Below are 19582 nucleotides of genomic sequence, written 5' to 3' on the forward strand. Positions count from 1 at the left end.
TTTTCCAAAATGCTTCTCAACTTTTTTAAGATAATTAAATGCAATTTCATATCAATGTCAGAGTAAAGCTTTATGCAAACTCAAGGCTGATTATTAGACTGTCAGCTACTAGCTAGTGTGGTTTTCAGTAAACTTACTTAAGGTTTATTTTTAGGGTAGTGTGAGGATCCCCTAGAGAGACCGGTAAAGCAGACAGAGCATGGGGCAGGCAGACAAAAGACTCACTCAGTTTCTATCGCCAATTGTGCCTCTTCCTGTAGAACATTCACCTGGAATATACCTTCCCAGCCTACATCTAAAAGAGGTTCATCAATGGTATAGTTATTTTCTGCTTACCTGTGCCAGTTAGTTAGTGTCATCATAACGTACATGGAAGCCAGAAAAAGTATAAAGTGGAAAAAAGAATAGCTGTAATGAACACCTTCTTTTTCATTATCCTGAAAGCGATGCACCTCTTCACAACCTTCCTGTATTGATACACTTTCCAAAGATCCAGTGTCTGGATTACTGATGGAGTGACTATGCCTCTGTGTGCAACTGGATTTCCTTATGCTAAAAAAATAACATCAATATAATTAGTGTAAAAATCAAATGCACTCAATTTTAATAAATGAGTCTAAAATACAGCAATAGGAGCTTAGACATGTAGGAAAGTATAAGTTGGAAAAGGATGCAAGTTGTCTGACAGCTCCCATATATGAAGGGCTTTTGCCCGAAACATAAATTTTCCTGTGCCTCGGATGCTGCCTGACCTGCTGTGCTTTTCCAGCATCACTCTAAACTAGACTCTGATCTCCAGCATCTGCAGTCCTCACTTTTGCCTAGGTCCCATATATATTGTATCCTTAATTCCCATTTATATCTCTCCAATATTTGTTTGACACGCAGGAGCAAATTACTGAAGGTGCTGGAAATCACAGCGGGTCAGGCAGCATCCATGGAGAGAGAGTAAGCTAACTTTTCACATCGAGATGACTCTCCACCAAAGCTCTCTGATTTCCAGCATTTTTTGTTTTCGTTTAACATGTCTCCCTAGTTGGGAAATCTGGTACCCCATTCACTATTTATTTTCTGAAAACACTTAAACCACAACAGCCTACTCATCTTCTCTATTCCAAATGTGAGCCCTTTTATAGTATTCTAGTCCTATTATTAATGGCAATCTTAAACATAGAATTGGAGTTCAATGTATCTACTCCTTTAGGAATCCTGAATACTTGAATAACATTTTGCTGAGTTCCTTCTTCTCCAATATAACCAAATGCCAGACTCTTCAACCTTTCTTTCCGTGTGGGCTCCGGTGTCAGGATATCCTGGCGATAACATGGGAATCAGAATTGGATACAATTGCCGAGATGTAGTCTATATTCCAGATGTATTCTAAGCGTCTTGTCACCTCCTGAATTATTTTCTGGATGTTACCCTGAGACTGCTACTATTGATTACCTCCAAAGTAAGCTAAGTCCAAAATTTTAAAAAAAAATCATCTGATGCTGACACAATTAGCAATTTTATGTCTGAAATCAATGGAATTTCATTAGCCAAGGATCTGAAGGAAATTTAAGTCAAAGTCGGTGGAAAAGGTTAGCATGCAGGTGCGCTAGGATTTCATAGTGGGAACCGGCTTGAGGGCTGAATGGTGGATTGGTCACACTTTTTTGCTTATGTTCACCAACAAGGAGAAACTAGGAACAATGCAGGTATTTACAAGCTAGTGGCAAGTACCACAAATAATTTGACAGGGGCCTTAAATACAAAAAAAACACATTGTCTTATTGCGGAATGAAACTATGGACAGACTGCATTAGGAGTGCTGTGTTCAGTTGGGTCCATGCACTTCAAAACAGATGCATTAGCCATGAAGGGGTGCAATACAGATTCATCAGAATGATGCAAGTATTAAAAGCATTAAATTATAAGTTGCATAGACTTGGCTTGTATTTCTTTAAATGTAAAAGACTAATGATCATCTAATCAAGGTGTTTTAAGATAATTAAAGTATTGTTTGGCAAGATGGGAAAAAGCCATTTTTTCATTGGGGAGTTCAAGAAAATATTTCCTTCACAAACGTGGAAGTAGAGTTTGGTCATTCTGATGTGATTACAGGAAATACTTCTTCACACAAAGGTTAGCAACAAACCCTCTTCCTTAGAATGCCATTAAAGCCAAGTTTCAGAACTGACATTTTTATTTGGTTAAGATATCATAGGATATGGATCCAAGGTGTCTAAATGGAATTTCCAAAGGTCAGTTTGACAGCTTGACAATGCTAGTTAACTGATGCCTTAAAATGGACATGACTGTGGTGACATAAAAGCATTGTATAATTCAGCATTGTGCATGGAAGAAGTCAAGTGGTAACAAAATACTTATTGAATTGATATTTGGGATTACCTCAAATATAAGATGCAAATAAGGAATAATGTCAAGCCAACAATGCATTGGCCATCCCAGTTCAATCCTGTATCTGAAACATTGATTGTGTTCAGTGTATTGTTCAAATCAGGGCTGGGAAGTGTCCGCTCGAAAAAGCTCATCATACTCGGATTACACTTGTCATCTGAAAGCACAATACAAATTAAGAAGGCTTACTTTGGTCATGTAGTAAATTACAAATTTAATCTCCATCAAAAATAAATTATTTCCTGTTTGTTAATGATTCCATAATGAATGCATTCTCTCCGGAAGCATTTTTTTGGTGTAGGGTTTATGATGATTCTAATTGTGCAGCAATAAATCACTCTTCCAGTTTCAATATCAAGATCACAGCCAAACAGGCTAGAATGCATTTGTAAAGTGCTTAATTACAAATAATAACTTCTTACAGAGACTTTTTTTAACTGTAATTATATCCCTCAGAAAATGATTTGATTATTATTCATTAGGACATTACTCCTGACTAATCAAGAGTATCAATCAAAAAAGGTAATTTCTTCCTGACATGTTAACAGAATTGCCAGTGTTGTGTGTAACTAGTTTCTAAAAAGGTCAGTACTGTCATATAATTGTGATAAAAATGAAGCAACGATTTCATCTTTTTTAATCCGAAAGATATTCCTTCAATTTTAGTCACATATATAAAGGGTAATGATGGGAGATAGCCTTCTGTTGCCCCTTTTCAGATAGACTTGTCACATCTTATGCCAACCAGATACTTAACAGTCCAGCAATGTCAATGGCATCAGACAACAGGGGTGCAAGTCCCTCCTGCCAAGAGGTGCCAGTTAATTAGGGACCAGCAGTTCTATCGAACAGCAAAGTGATGGCTGCTGCCGATACAGCACTCCCTCGAGGCTGAGGGTCATGGATGGAGCCAGACCATAGGTGAGTGATGATGGGAAGGGTGTCAAGAGGTGGGGATTGTGGGGGAATAAGAGGAGGAGTGGGGGTAGCAAGGACTGAGATGGTTTCTATAGGCATCCCCTTAACCAATGCCTTGTTAATGGCATTTGGTCAAACCATTCAATCAGGCATCAAAGCCTTCAAATGAAGGAGCTCACACACCCAGGAGCCCACAACACAACCTGACATGGATGGCTTGCTATTTACCCCACATGGGGAGCTTCTTTGCCCATTGGGGTGTTCATGCCCCTGGCTGTGAGATGAGGCCTTTAAGCGGCATGACAGAGCCATCCAGGAGCTTACCAGCAACAGACTAAATCGGAGAGGTGGCTTGAAGAAGATGGTGTCCCCACATGCCATCATCCTGGCAAATTTAATGCTCCTGAAACATCCCACAGGAGAGGGCAAAGCATCCCACCCAAAAAGCATCCCAAATCAATATAAAACTTCAATGGTTGTTGTAAAATTATAGGAAGAGAATTTAAACCATTTACAGCAACCATTTACATAATGTGTGAGAACTATGGTTATGTGTACGAAAGTACTTTTTAATCTGAATTTGCATTATTTAAATCCAGATGGTCTTGGCGATTATTCAAAAGGTATCTAAGAGATTTGTACAGTTCATTAAGCTGAATTAAGAGACAAATTGCATTGATTCTCATTCATTTCAGCCCAGTTGAAACTTCCCTAGAAAGATAAAGTAGACTTGCTCACTCCCATGATTAGAAATGATTACTGAGTGCAAAAGAACTGCACATAAAAAGATATCAGTAAAATAATAGTTTTGTTTAGAGCTTTTAGCCATTTATTGTTTACAATTTCAGATGCTTGATCACATAATTATGATATGTTAATTTGTTTACAGTTTGTTAGCAAGTTTAATTAGTTGTATAAACCCAAAAAGGGAGTTGATGTATTGCTCTAATTCTATCAAAAGCTAAACACAGCTGGGAGATAGATGACACAGTAGTATCTTCATGGCGCCTGTTAACTCTAGCTCCTAGCCTAATGTTCTAGGCCTGTAGTTTAAATCCCACCACAGTCAATGGTGAAGTTTTAAATTCAACTTTTAAAAATCTGGAATTGAAACGATAACAATTATGCCAGATAACCTTTCACCTTATCAACAGTTTCCTCATTACATACCATGTAGTCCTTATATCCTTTAGTTCACAGCCAGCTTAGGCTGTGATAGACATTTTGCCATTATTGATTATCATAAAACCCCATTTGACCTTTCACTAATGCTCTTTAAGGTAGGAAATGTGGTTAAAAGTTTTATTTATTATAATATTATCAAAATGTCATCTGGTGAACCATGAGGAGTTAATGCTCTTTAAGGAAGGAAATGTGGTTGACTCATGAAGTGACCTCTGAAGTAGCCAAATATCAGTACCAAAACTATTCTCATGTCTAAAGCAAGGAATGAAACCAGACAGATCTTCTAGTATTGGTCTCAGCACCAAAACTAAAAATGGTGAACCCAGCCCTGTTAACATGCATAATTCTCCTTACTAACACGTGGGGTCTTTTGTTGGAGCTCAAACAGCTGTACCGCAGACTAGCCAACCAATAGCCTGGCACAGTTATACTCATGGAATCATACCTCGTCAACAATGTCACACCACCATCAGCACGCTGGCCCTAAGGCAGGACAATCCTACCAGAGGTAGTAGCACAGCGGTATACAGTCAGGAGAGATTTTCCTTGGGAATCCTCAACAATGACTCTGGAGTTTTTAAAGTCTCAGGACATCAGGCCAAACGCGGAAGACAGAACTTCTTGTTGAATATCACCTTCAATTGCCCACAATTCACCAGATGACATTTCAATAATATTAATAAATAAAACTGAAAAATTGCAGATGTTGAAAATCTGAAATGCACACAGAAATTGCTGGAGAAACTCAGCAGGTCTGGCAGCAGCTGTGAAGAGAAAGTAAAGCTGAGTTTAGTGACCCTTCTTCAGAACTGATAATAGCTAGGCAAAGGTGGTGTACATGCTGAAGAAAACAGAGAAGTGGTAAGAAGTGAGTGGATTGGCAGAAATGGAAGCCAAAGACAGAGAATGGCAGGTAAAAGAATGGAAAACAGCATACCAGGGCAAAAGTAAAGCTGATAATGGGTACCGCAATGAGGTGAAAATATGCTGAAAGCAGCCAATGTTATAACAGGCCCTGAGCTGTGGGAGTGGGTAAAGGACATAGAGTGATCAGGTTTTGAAATTATTGAACTCAACATTGAGTTCTGAAGGCTGCAGCTCTGTCTCTTTTTATCTCTCTAAGTTTATTCAAAAGGTTTTCTCCTATACGTTGCTACATTATATCCTCTTGGGGTTCCTTTCCATTGTGTTATTTTTCTAGGTTAGTCGTCCTCTGTTTCCTGTCACTGGGTTTAAGAGTTTAATTTCATTCTTTAGGTTCAAGTCCACAATTTACAATTTGCATAATGTTACAACTCTTTGTAAACAAAATTGTTTATACAAGCGTAGCCCCTACTATAATCTAAAGTTCCTCCAGCAATTTCTGTTTTGATTTTGATAAAAATGTTACTTTGGATGCAAGGACTGCATGCTGGGAGTAGGCAGAGTAGCCAGACCATGATTTTACGTCAGTGGTACCTTTTGAAATATAAACATCCCAACTAATGATCTCTGTGAACTGCTTGCGCCTGAACATGTATTCAGTCAGAGGAGGAATGGCATAAAGGGTTGTGGATCATTTTCAGGTTTGTTTTTAATTCATTTCCATTGGCTGATGCTCAAAACCTGAAGAAGTGTTTGGTGATTTCTGCAATTGATAGTTTGTCAAGTTTAGAAGGAATGATGTGTTGTGTGGTGGTCTGAACTTCAAATTCAGAATTTCAGAGATTCCTCTTCCACAGCTGAAAATTTTGCCACGGAAACATGCCCCTGCTCCACCAAGCTTACACACAGCTGTGTAACACATTTGGGCCAGTCCTTCCAACCCCATCTACTGAGAAAGTCTGTTCTCAGAGCTGCTGGCCACTGCTGGCACTGTATCTGATCTGATTAGATTACTTACAGTGTGGAAACAGGCCCTTCGGCCCAACAAGTCCACACTGACCCGGCGAAGCACAACCCACCCAGACCAATTCCCTTACATTTACCCCATTTACCTAACACTACGGGCAGTTTAGCATGGCCAATTCACCTAACCTGCACATTTTTGGACTGTGGGAGGAAAGCGGAGCACGGGGAGGAAACTCATGCAGACATGGGGAGAACATGCAAACTCCACACAGGCAGTCACCTGAGGCTGGAAGAGGAAGGGGAAGAGCCAGGAGCTGCATGACGAAGTAACTTGGGTGTGTTCTCATTGAGCTCAGGTTAGGAGCGCACAGGGATTTGAAGGCTGGCAGTAGCATGGGAGTTGGAGTGTACATAGCAGAGCAGAGGGTAAACACTGGGTTGGGAGATTAAACCTTCAGGCCCATCAAGGTGGCACCTCCCACATTCGTGATTACCGGCTGAGCTTGCTTCCTACTAACTAACCGACTCAGGCTGGTTGGCATGGCCCTTAAGTGGTTATTAATTAGTCATGTAAGGGTCTCAGTTATGTGACAATGGTGGGCTGCCCAGGACATATTTGCCACAGTAAAACTAGCAAAGTTGGAAGCAGACAGGAAGATGGTGGAAAAGCATCAATGGAATTGTATGGGCCATTCCCTCCATCTATTAATCTGCTGATGGAAGACTATAAAACTCTCACCCAAGAGTTCTGCTTGGACACTTGCTTGCACATATGGAGTCATAATTTCTATCCAGTTTGGTTTGTGGAATGTCTGAAAGAATAAGGGGGAAGTGACGGCCTAGTGGCATTATTGCTGAACTGTTATTCCAAAGATCTGGGGAAGATTAGATTAGATTAGATTCCCTACAGTGTGGAAACAGGTCCTTAGGAACCTGAATCCAAATCCCACTATGACATTTAGTGGAATTTGGATTCAATAAAAATCTGGAATTAAGAGTCTAATGATGACCATGAATTGATTGTCAAAAAAAACTCATCTTGTTCACTAATGTCCTTTCGGGAAGGAAATTGTCATCCTTACCCCGTCTGGCCTAGACATGACACCAGACTCACAGCACTGTGGCTGACTCTCAACATCCCTCTGAGCAATTAGGGATGGGCAATAAATTGTTGGCCTAACCAGTGACACCCTCATCCTATGAATGAATCAACTCAAAAGAATGATTTGAGGAATAGTGCTCTCTGCCATTTCCAATCAAGGACTTTAAGAATCATTTCTTCTACCTAATCTTCGATGAGGAACAATGCTGCAAACGTTTCCACTTATTCACAAAGGTGCTCATTAAAACCTTGTATCTATTAAAGTACAAATGACATCCTCAAAGCAGGACATCTATATTGATGATGTAATGTCTATTCTGGGGCTTAACTGCATATAAAAACAAGTTTGCTTATTTTCTGATTGGAGTACGGCTTTTATCTTTCTATATACTATTGCAAATATTTAGTTCATAGCTCATGTTAATGTTGTGTGTTGTTCAGCACATGAGGTTACCCTGAAAATTGCTGTCAGTTTTAGTGGTGCAATGACTTGCAAATGCTGATAGTTTCTACTGCAAAATCTAGACTAAAATAAATTATTAACCGGTAAGCCTAATGAATGGTCATCAACTCCATTGTTCTGGCTGTTGAGATTTTTTATTCAATTGGTAATATATTTGCAGTTCAAAATGAGGAAGGAGTACATATCAGTAAGAAGAGAATCAACCACTTACCTGGCTCATTTGTCATTGCTGACCAAGTGAGGTACATAATATACAGAGTAATTATGGAGGATTGGAGGCCAGTACAAAGCTGAAATTCCTAGAATTGATTGAAATTCGATAGAGATTCTTAGCTGTTACTGAACAAGTCAAATTTTTTTTACAAAAATGCATATACTAACTAAATCAGAAGTCACACAACACCAAGTTATAGTCCAACAGGTTTATTTGAAAGTACAAGCATTTGGCGCACCGTCCCTTTGTCAGGTGAAGTCACCTGATGTCATGTGACTTCTGACTTTGTCCACCCCAGTCACACACCAGCACCTCCACATCTAATAACATAAGGAGCATTCTTTATCATAAGGGTTTTTTTGTTGATTAAACTTACAGGATCGGATAAAGGATAGAAATGAAGTTGTTTCAATTGGACACAATTGTTGTGACTCCAAAAGTAATAAAAAGTGTAATAATAAAAAGAACTAATACAAATAAGTGTTCCCAAATATCACCAAAATATCTTAAAACAGCGTTCATGGCAACATTTAAAACTTCCCATTAAGTAAAAATTTACTGAAAAATACCTAGTTGTGCTAATAATCACAAAATAAATTTATAGGGGTTTAATCATGGTTCATGTTGTCCCATCATAAGTCAAAGAATCATCTACACTAATACGAACTCAGTGTTGGTCAGGCTTTACTACATTGCAGTGATTTATAATGTCCCTCAAGCCAAGGGTGGCATGGTGGCTCAGTGGTTAGCGCTGTTGCCTCACAGTGCTAGGGAGCTGGGTTCAATTCCAGTTTTGGGCAACTGTCTGTGGAGCTTGCATATTCTCCCTGTGCCTGTGTGGGTTTGTTCTGGCTCCATAATCCAAAGATGTATAGGTTAAGTGTATTAGATGGTAGGGTTGGTGTGGGCTTGTTAGGCCAAAAGGCCTGTTTCCAAGGTGTAGGAATTTTAAATGTTGCCTGTTCCCTAGTAATTTTTATTGCCACCTCCTTTCTGTTGATGTATCAGTCTTTCTGTAGGACTGCCACAGTTTTGTTAATGTGCTATTGCTATCATAACATCCAACTCTCTCTTTTTTCTCATTGAATCTGCCATGCTGTTTCTGGGATCACGCCAAACCTCTGTTTTCTTTGGCATTTTGTCAGTTGCTTTGTGCAGTAATTCTGGATGTTCCATTCATGATGCATTTAAAATGTTTTAGGACAACTAAAAAATGGGAGTCAAGGGGCCAGGTTTTCATCATGAAAGTAAAAGGTTTAAGTTGGGAAATCTACCAGCTCAGCAAACTTGGTACCTCCATGTTACCTGCAGAGTCTCTCATTAAGTATCACTATGGGCAGACGTCTAGAGATTGAAAGAAAAGAAGTTTCCAATAAGCTCAGGGAGCCCTTACTTGTCGACACATGATGGTGAAGAACCTTTCATTCATGAAGCCATTCCAATGAAATTAAATACCCTCAAGTGATCAATTTGTTACAAGGACAAACGAGCTTCAATAACCACGTTAAAGACAGCTAATCCTTTAACAGACTTAAAACTTTCAATCAAAATGTGAACTTAAGAAGTGATTTTAGAACTTTGCAATTAGGCAAGCATTCATAATGAGCTCAACTGTATTAATATCTCTTGGTGATTGTCAACAGTAAAGTTGGTTGAAGCTGCAGAAGTAGGTGGAAAAAACATTTCCACGAAACGCTCAATTTTTTTTTGTTTTAAGGACCACTGAAAATTGGGAGTCAAAGATTTTCATTATGCAGGTAGAAGGTTTAAGTTGGGAAATCTAACAGCACATCTGGGTGGCAAGGTGGCTCAGTGATTTGCACTGCTGCCGCACAGTGCCAGGTTCCAGGCATCGACTCCAGCCTTGGGTGACTGTCTGTGAGGAGTTTACACATTCTCTCTGTGTTTGTGTGGGTTTCCTCCGGATGCTCTGGTTTCCTCCCACAGTCCAAAGATCTGCAGATTAGGTGAATTGGCCATAGTGTTCAGGGATGTGTAGGCTAGATGCATTAGTTAGGGGAAATGTAGAATAATAGGGGAGGGGAATGGATGGGGTAGGATACTCTTCAAAGGGTCAGTGTGGACTTGTTTCCACACTGTAGGGATTCTGTGATGAAATAATACTTGAACAGACTTTATCCATCCTCCATGAATGGTTGCAGCTCTTCCAGCAATTTATGATTCTATATTGTATGTTAAATCCTTGGAATACTAAAAAAGAAGTCTTTTAAAATTTAGCACTTATCCCTGATGAAATTGGATACACTACCTCTGATTCATGCATCACTCCCTACTTCCTGCCAGCAAAAACAGAACACAAGAATTGGAGTAAGAACCCACATCCGGTCCTGGACAACATTTCTAAAGTCTTCCAAAGTCTACCTGACTCCACAAAACTCTGACCAATAAAGGTGGAGAGCACAGCTTGGTAAATTGGAAGTTTGACGGAGTTTCTATACCATGAATGTTTGAAACTGGGTCAAAACAAGAAATAACAGTCAACAGGAAGCAAGAGTTTGGAATGTGGGACAGAATTGACAAACAATAGAATAACTTTGTTGGGGACAGTGGAGTGGAAGTATCTCGGACAACCGGACAAAGGCTGAATGTAGGGACAATCAAAAGTGATGGGTCTAAGAGCAGCGAGTAGACACATGGTCTAGATTAACTAAATTAATGTACCACTTCAAATGTTTTTCATGGCATATCTACCTTTCTGTTTTCTCATATTTAACTGGTGCATTGCATACATATTCAAATGGAATTTCACCGTGTCAATGATCAAAGTTTGAGAAAATTTGTAGGAATAGGCTTGCTGTTGAACAGTGCTCACCTAAATGCACAGACAAGAGTGTTAACCAACATAGCTGGTGCTAAGAGAATAGTGAACCGTTAAAACAGGTTGGGAGTACTGACTGTCCTTCCTCATTCATAGCCCCATCTATTAATGCACAGGGAATAGCACTCAGCATCACAAAATCACTTTGCATCATGAAATACAGCCTGTTTTTCATATTGGAAGCCAGCCTAGTGACAAAGACACGCTGTGGGTACTTTTTAATAAATCTTCTTCACCAGCACATGCATAAGAACATTCTGAGCATGCTCCTGGTCTCAGCAAACCCAGCCTAGAGGTACATCTCTAAAAACCTGCAGTGCATGATTATATCAAGTAGATCTCTTTCTTATGGATGCCAATAATCAGTGATTGAGTTCTGTGATTTGTAGTCCTGGACAGGAGGGAGGAAGTTTTTTTTAATTTCCCAAAAGGGCAGGAATCCATTCAGGTATTCACTAAGGAGATAGTTAGATGACAGTGCTGTAAGTGGACCTTACGTTGGATGTGTAGCAAGTACTGCTCCCAAACCATACTGGAATAAGTCCTTCCCCACACTGAGTGCCCCATGTACTGATATCACTTCCTATAATATTATAAGCTATCTTCATATTAGTAGCCTCTGCCTCATTCAACGTCTCCCCTCAAGTATTCATTCTGTCCCTGAATGTTTACTCTTCCTCATCAGAAACATGTTTATATTTTCATATCATTAACATTTCTATTCTTATACGTCTGAAACTGTTTATCACTAACCTGTTTTATTTGCGTCATCATTAACCTGCATCCCACTTCCATGCTCACTAAGATTCTTATTGTAAGGCATTATCATTAACCTTGCTCTTGATTTCCCCACAGGATGGGTAGAATTGGTATTGGATGTGTATTTTTTTTAAATGAAGTTGAACGTTGACTCTTCATTTTCCTTTGGGAAAGGGCCCCTTTCTGAAATGTTATATACTGCTCTCACTGTTGGGATGAAGTGTTTATCATGTTCCCCACATTGGCATTCATTGAAATTTGACTGGGTTTCTGTAAGCACAGGTTGAGTATGGAGTGGTCATGATGCCAGTTTTGAAAATTGTGGCACTGAAAAAGCACAGCAGGTCAGGCAGCATCCAAGGAGCAGGAGAGTTGGGATTTCAGGCATAAAACCTTCATTATGGTGTCAGTTGTCTGGTATTAGATTAGATTACTTACAGTGTGGAAACAGGCCCTTTGGCCCAACAAGTCCACACTGACCCACCAAAGCGCAGTCCACCCAGACCCATTCTTCTACATTTACCCCTTCACCTAACACTACGGGCAATTCAGCATGGCCAATTCACCTAACCTGCACATCTTTGGACTGTGGGAGGAAACCGGAGCACCCGGAGGAAACCCACGCAGACATGGGGAGAATGTGCAAACTCCACACAGTCAGTCGCCTGAGGCAGGAATTGAACGCGGGTCTCTGGCGCTGTGAGGCAACAGTGCTAACCACTGTGCCATCATGCCGCCCACACTGTGCCACCATGCCACCCACGATGGGACATAGTTAGAAAAATAAGGCCAGATCACTCAGGAGAGATGATAGGAAGCACTGCTACACACAAACGGTGGTAGAGATTAGGAACTCTCTTCCATAAATGGCAATTGATTCTACATCAATTATAAGTTTTAGTTTTGAGGCAGGCAAGCTTTGTTATGCAGACATATTAAGGAAAATGGGCCAAGGGCAGGTATATGAGTTGGGCCATAGATCAGCCATGATGTCATTGAATGTACTTCAATCTAGTGCTTTGTGCATGTCTGAGGATCAGTGTCCTGGATTACCTCATCAATGTCCTCTCTCAAAATGGGATGCGGAGTTTCTCCTTCCCTTTACCTTGTTTCCGGTTGCAAAGTTGCAGAATTATTCTCATCTCTTTTGTCTGGCTTGTCTCTGTTATCCTCTCGGTTCATGCTAGAGGAGTTGTCCATTGTGCAATGTCTTTAAGGCACCCTTTCAGGTTTTCTGTTGGCACATGGCTAGGTTTTATATTTGGAAAGTCTTCAATTTGTCTGAAAGTGGGTTTCTGCTTTGGGCTCAGATACTGCCATCATCAAGATTTGTTCCTTCCTTTCCTTGGGGCTCTGGAACCGCAAAGGGTCATTGCCTGGAGTAGATTTGGCTGCTTCTCCTGACATTTCCTCATTGGTTATTGCTGCATGGGCAGGCTCATTATGCCAGGAGCGAACCTTGATAATCTTAAGACTCTTTGGAAGGCCCTGTTGCTACATTGGGTTGGAGTAGCTCTATAGCACCTTGGCAGTGCCATCTCCTAGACCCTCCGACCCCTACCACTACCTCCATGCTTTATTTGAAGAGCTATGTGAATTCCAAAGCTCCTTAGAAATTTAGAATGTTTTGTCAAGATTAGGCAGCAGCAGGAATGGAAGTGTTCAGGCTCAGTGCCCATACGCTCCCACTCACCTGGCTGGCCCCATTATTCTTTCTTCTTTATTTTTTTTTGTTTCTTCTTTTCTCTTTCACGGCAGTGCTCACCTTTTCTTCTTCCCTGCAGCTGCAAGGGATGGTTTCAGTGTTGGTGACATGGTGGCTCCCCCCTTGCTATGGCGGCATTTCAGCATGGGCAGCGTGGTGGGTCCAGTCCAGAAATCCCTACTTTGGTGGCCTCACAGGCAACTTTGGTGGCCACTCCATAAACCCAGATTGCCATGGATCCAACAATAGATGAAAACTTTCATTCAATCATTTCTTCTTATAATTTCGGTAATTAAAATGGTGCCAAGTTGTGGTGACTCATACAACTTGGGGAGAGGGGAGTGAGTGAGGGAGAGAGGGGCGAGTGAGTGAGGGAGAGAGGGGAGTGAGTGAGGGGGAGAGGGGCAAGTGAGTGAGGGGGAGAGGGGAGAGTGAGTGAGGGGGAGAGGGGAAAGTGAGTGAGGGGGAGAGGGGAGATTTTCACAAACACAGGAGACAATACATTGCTGTTCTATTCATTGAATGCCTACAATGTGGAAGCAAGCCATTTGGCCCATCAAGTCCACACTGACCCTCAGAAGAGCATCCCACCCAATCCCGAAAACCTTGCATTGCCCATGGCCAATCCACCCAAATTGCACATCTTTGGACTGTGGGAGGAAACTGGAGCATCCAGAAGGAAACCCAAGTAGACACGGGAAGAATGTGCAAACTCTATGGAGACAGTCACCTGAGGGTGGAATCGATCCTGGCACTGTGAGGCAGCAGTGCTAACCACTGAGGTACTGTGTTGCCCTTTTTCCAAATAGTCACCATGATTTGTAGTGGCTTGGAGTTACCTTCCACTATCTCCACTTGGAACAGCATAAGATTAGATTAGATTACTTTACAGTGTGGAAACAGGCCCTTCGGCCCAACAAGTCCACACCGACCCGCCGAAGCGCAACCCACCCAGACCCATTCCCCTACATTTACCCCTGCACCTAACACTATGGGCAATTTAGCACGGCCAATTCACCTGACCTGCACATTTTTGGACTGTGGGAGGAAACCGGAGTACCCGGAGGAAACCCACGCAGACACGGGGAGAATGTGCAAACTCCAGACAGTCAGTCGCCTGAGGCGGGAATTGAACCCGGGTCTCTGGCGCTGTGAGGCAGCAGTGCTAACCACCGTGCCGCCCATAAAGGTCCATGTTCTCCTGCTCTAGCTGATTCTTAAGGTTAGAGGCTCCCCTTATATGTGCTTTGAACTCCCAGTTCCATGAGGCAGATTCATGGTCTGAGACACCTTCCTGTGCAGAGGCTGTCTCACAAATGGTTTGGATCTGGGTTCTCTCTGCTACTGGCTGTGAAGAAGCTGTAAGGCCTCAGATGCTTCAGTGGACACCAAAGAGTAACATTGATTCAGAAAGATTATACAGAACATGTGATATGTCTCATTTGCACATCAGAATCATGCAGTCTTCCAGTATAAACTCTTCACTGAAACAGTGGACCATGGTAGCATCCTATCTAGGGCGGTAGGAGCTCAATTCTCAGCCACTGCACAGTGTCTGAGAGAATGGAGACAACATTTCCTGTATCAAGCTTAAATCTTGTCTTGCTTCCATTGACAAAGAGCTCTACACTTCAGAGATCCTTGTCATTTTAGTTACTTCTCCTAGGAAACAGCCAGGTGTCTTCTATTTCCTGTATATGAACAACCTATTCAAAGATCAGGAGATGAAACCTTCCTGCTGCAGCACATTGCGCGAAATGGACTCTTCCCCTCTGGGCCAGGCAGCCTGTACTGGAGGTGAGAAACATTTTGAGTTGGTGGCCTCTTTTGGTGTGACATATGGTGCAAGTTGTCTTGATGCTGTGATGTCCTCTTCCGCTCATGTCTGTATAATGGCAGGCTCTTTAATACCCCTTCAGTTTATGAACTGTACAAACATTATAATCTGGTCAGATGGATCTTGTCCCCTTTTCTCCCCACCCCCCCACCCCCAACCCCCAGCTCCCACAGCCACACTGATTGTGACAAAGAAAGGTCCTCTCTGGATTGTAGAAAGCTGGATCGAGCACTGTCATTCACGACATTCTGATGAGTATCTAAGTACTCATCAGAAGCCTCCAATACTTTGCCGTACAACCGAACATTCAGCTGTCAGGCTGATCTACCCTGTATCCTGCTGGTTTTGCTCACCACTGGAAGTTTCCAATCTCAAGATTTCACTTGTTGCTAAGGTGTGCTTGTCCTATGCAGTCAATCTCACTTTGCACTTGATTGCAGCTGCCCTGGTGTGTTTGCTGACTGCTGGAGTTGTTTTTTTTGTTCCATGTTTGTTGATATCTTCCCCTGGTTCATCAGATTTAACCTGAGATCCTCTGCTATGGCCTCTTATGTTTACTTCATTTTGTCCCTTTTGCTTGTTCCTCCTGTTCCACTGTGCTACTGCTCTGTTTCACAATTTTTGCTTTAAATGTTGAATTTGGCTGCCGATACATCTAGCCCTTGTTTTAAAGTTTTTGAGCCAGTTCTAGATGTCACTGGCTGATAATGATGGCAGTGGGAACATTTTAATCTGTGCTTAAGGTCAGGAGAGATGAACATCCTTGCTGATTCGGACACTTCCTTTGGTGTACATAACCACCCCACCCACTGTGCCAGCTCACTCGATCACAACACTTCTCATTTCCACTGAAGTTTCAAGTATGTAGAGAAGGTGTAAAACTTGACCTACTCTTGGGAAATAAGGCAGGGCAGGTGACTGAGGTGTCAGTGGGGGAGCACTTCAAGCCAGAGACCATAATTCTATTTGTTTTAAAATAGTGATGGAAAAGGATAGACCAGATCTAAAAGTTGAAGTTCTAAATTGGAGAAAGGCCAGTTTTGATGGTATGATACAAGAACTCTCAAAAGTTGACTGGGGGCAGATGTTCGCAGGTAAAGGGATGGCTGGAAAATGAGAAGCCTTCAGAAATGAGATAACGAGAGTCCAGAGACAGCATATTCCTGTTATGATGAAAGGAAAGGCTGGTAGATATAGGGAATGCTAGATGACTAAAGAAATTGAAGGATTGGTTAAGTAAAAGAAGAAAGCATATGTCAGGTATAGACAGGATAGATCAAGTGAATCCTTAGAAGAGTATAAAGGCTGTAGGAGTATACTTAAGAGGGAAATCAGGAGGGCAAAAAGGGCACATGAGATAGCTTTGGCAAATAGGGTTGTGGGGAATACAAAGGGTTTTTACAAATATATTAAGGAAAAAAGGGTAACTAGGGAGAGAATAAGGCCCCTCAAAGATCAGAAAGGTGACCTTTGTGTGGAATTGCAGGAGATGGGGGAGATACTAAATGAGTATTTTGCATCAGTGTTGACTGTGGAGAAGGACATGGAAGATACAGAATGGAGGGAAATAAATGGTGACATCTTGAGAAATGCCCATATTACAGAGGTGGTGGTGCTGGATGTCTTGAAATGCATAAAAATGGATAAATTTCCAGGACCAGATCAGGTGAATTCTGTGGGAAGCTAGGGATGTGATTGCTCGGCCTCTTGCGGAGATATTTGTATCATCGATAGTCACAGGTGAGATGCTGGAAGACTGGAGGTTGGCTAATGTGGTACCACTATTTAAGAAAGGTAGTAAGGACAAGCCAGGGAACTATAGACCGGTGAGCCTGACCTCAGTGGTGGGCAAATTGTTGGAGGGAATCCTGAGGGACACGTATTTAGGGAGGCAAGGACTGATTAAGGATAGTCAACATGGATTTGTGCATGGGAAATCATGTCTCAAAAACTTGATTGAGATTTTTGAAGAAGTATCAAAGAGGATTGATGAGCGCAGAGCAGTGGACGTGATCAACATGGACTTCAGTAGACCGTTCCCTCCGTGACTACCTGGTCAGGTCCACGCCCCTCTATGACCCACCCTCCCATCCTGGCACTTTCCCCTGCCACCGCAGGAACTGTAAAACCTGTGCCCACACCTCCTCCCTCGCCTCCATCCAAGGCCCTAAAGGAGCCCTCCACATCCATCAAAGTTTTACCTGCACATCCACTAATATCATTTATTGTATCCGTTGCTCCCGATGCGGTCTCCTCTACATTGGGGAGACTGGGCGCCTCCTAGCAGAGCGCTTTAGGGAACATCTCCGAGACACCCGCACCAATCAACCAAACCGCCCCGTGGCTCAACATTTCAACTCCCCCTCCCACTCTGCCGAGGATATGGAGGTTCTGGGCCTCCTTCACCGCCGCTCCCTCACCACCAGACGCTTGGAGGAAGAACGGCTCATCTTCCGCCTCGGAACACTTCAACCCCAGGGCATCAATGTGGATTTCAACAGCTTCCTCATTTCCCCTTCCCCCACCTCATCCTAGTTTCTAACCTCCAGCAACATTATCCCCTCGACTTGTCCTGACTTGTCTGACCTGCTCAGCTCCTTTTCCACCTATCCACTCCACCCTCTCCTCCCTGACCTATCACCTTCATCTCCTCCCCCACTGACCTATTGTACTCTATGCTACTCTATCCCCACCCCCACCCTCCTCTAGCTTATCTCTCCACGCTTCAGGCTCTCTGCCTTTATTCCTGATGAAGGGCTTTGCCCGAAACGTCGATTTTGCCTGTCCTCGGATGCTGCCTGAATTGCTGTGCTCTTCCAGCACCACTGATCCAGAAACTGGTTTCCAGCATCTGCAGTCATTGTTTTTTACCTCATGGACTTCAGTAGGGCATTCGACAAGGTTCCCCATGGAAGACTGATTAGCAAGGTTAGATCTCATGGAATACAGGGGGAACTAGCCAGTTGGATACAGAACTGGCTCAAAGGTAGAAGACAGGGGGGTGGTAGTGGAGGGTTGTTTTTTCAGACTGAAGCTGAAAATGTGTTGCTGGAAAAGCGCAGCAGGTCAGGAAGCATCCAGGGAACAGGAGAATTGACGTTTCGGGCATAAGCCCTTCTTCAGGAATGAGGAAAGTTTGTCCAGCAGGCTAAGATAAAAGGTAGGGAGGAGGGACTTGGGGGAGGGGCGTCGGAAATGTGATAGGTGGAAAGAGGTCAAGGTGAGGGTGATAGGTCAGACTGGGGTGGGGACGGAGAGGTCGGGAAGACGATTGCAGGTTAGGAAGGCGGTGCTGAATTCGATGGATTAGACTGAGACAAGGTGGGGGGAGGGGAAATGAGGAAACTGGTGAAATCCGAGTTCATCCCTTGTGGTTGGAGGGTTCCTAGGCGGAAGATGAGGCGCTCTTCCTCCAACCGTCGTTTTGTTGTGGTCTGGCGATGGAGGAGTCCAAAGACCTGCATATCCTTGGTGGAGTGGGAGGGGGAATTGAAATGTTGAGCCACAGGGTGGTTGGGTTGGTTGGTCCGGGTGTCCCAGAGGTGTTCTCTGAAACGCTCCGCAAGTAGCCGGCCTGTCTCCCCAATATAGAGGAGGCCACATCGGGTGCAGAGGATGCAATAGATGATGTGTGTGGAGGTGCAGGTGAATCTGTGGCGGATATGGAAGTTTCCTTTGGGGCCTTGGAGGGAGGTGAGGGGGGAGGTGTGGGCGCAAGTCTTGCACCTCCTGCGGTTGCAGGGGAAGGTGCCGGGAGTGGAGGTTGGGTTGGTGGGGGGTGTGGACCTGACGAGGGAGTCACGGAGCGAGTGGTCTTTACGGAATGCTGATAGGGGAGGGGAGGGAAATATATCCTTGGTGGTGGGGTCCATTTGGAGGTGGCGGAAATGACGGCGGATGATGCGCTGAACATGGAGATTGGTGGGGTGGTAGGTGAGGACCAGTGGGATTCTGTCCTGGTGGCGGTTGGAGGGGCGGGGCTCAAGGGCGGAGGAGCGGGAAGTGGAAGAGATGCGGTGGAGGGCATCGTCGACCACGTTGGGGGGGAAATTGCGGTCCTTGAAAAAGGAGGCCATCTGGGTTGTGCGTTTTTGGAACTGGTCCTCCTGGGAGCAGATGCGGCGGAGTCAAAGGAATTGGGAGAATGGGATGGCGTTTTTACAGGGGGCAGGATGGGAGGAGGTGTAGTCCAGGTAGCTGTGGGAGTCGGTTGGTTTGTAGTAGATGTCCGTGTTGATTCGGTCGCCTGAGATAGAAATAGAAAGGTCAAGGAAGGGGAGGGAGGAATCTGAGACTGTCCAGGTGAATTTGAGGTCGGGGTGGAAGG

At 43.2% G+C, this 19582-nt stretch overlaps 1 protein-coding gene across 2 annotated transcripts in view; it reads right to left on the minus strand.

Moving 5' to 3' along the window:
• Positions 1–19582, minus strand: part of LOC122549386 (serine incorporator 1-like) — an 81459-nt gene that overhangs the window by 12072 nt on the left and 49805 nt on the right. For both annotated transcript variants that reach the window (XM_087985810.1, XM_043689121.2), the window contains exons 6-8: positions 8113–8200; positions 2395–2560; positions 337–552 (exon numbers count right to left, since the gene is read on the minus strand). In XM_087985810.1, the coding sequence (XP_087841936.1) occupies positions 337–552; positions 2395–2560; positions 8113–8200 (470 nt within the window). The remainder of the gene's footprint in view (positions 1–336; positions 553–2394; positions 2561–8112; positions 8201–19582) is intronic.

The sequence above is a fragment of the Chiloscyllium plagiosum genome, unplaced genomic scaffold (assembly GCF_037043375.1).
Source record: "Chiloscyllium plagiosum isolate Xiang-an unplaced genomic scaffold, Cpla_swu_hap1 HiC_scaffold_4, whole genome shotgun sequence".
Classification (NCBI taxonomy): Eukaryota; Metazoa; Chordata; class Chondrichthyes; order Orectolobiformes; family Hemiscylliidae; genus Chiloscyllium; species Chiloscyllium plagiosum.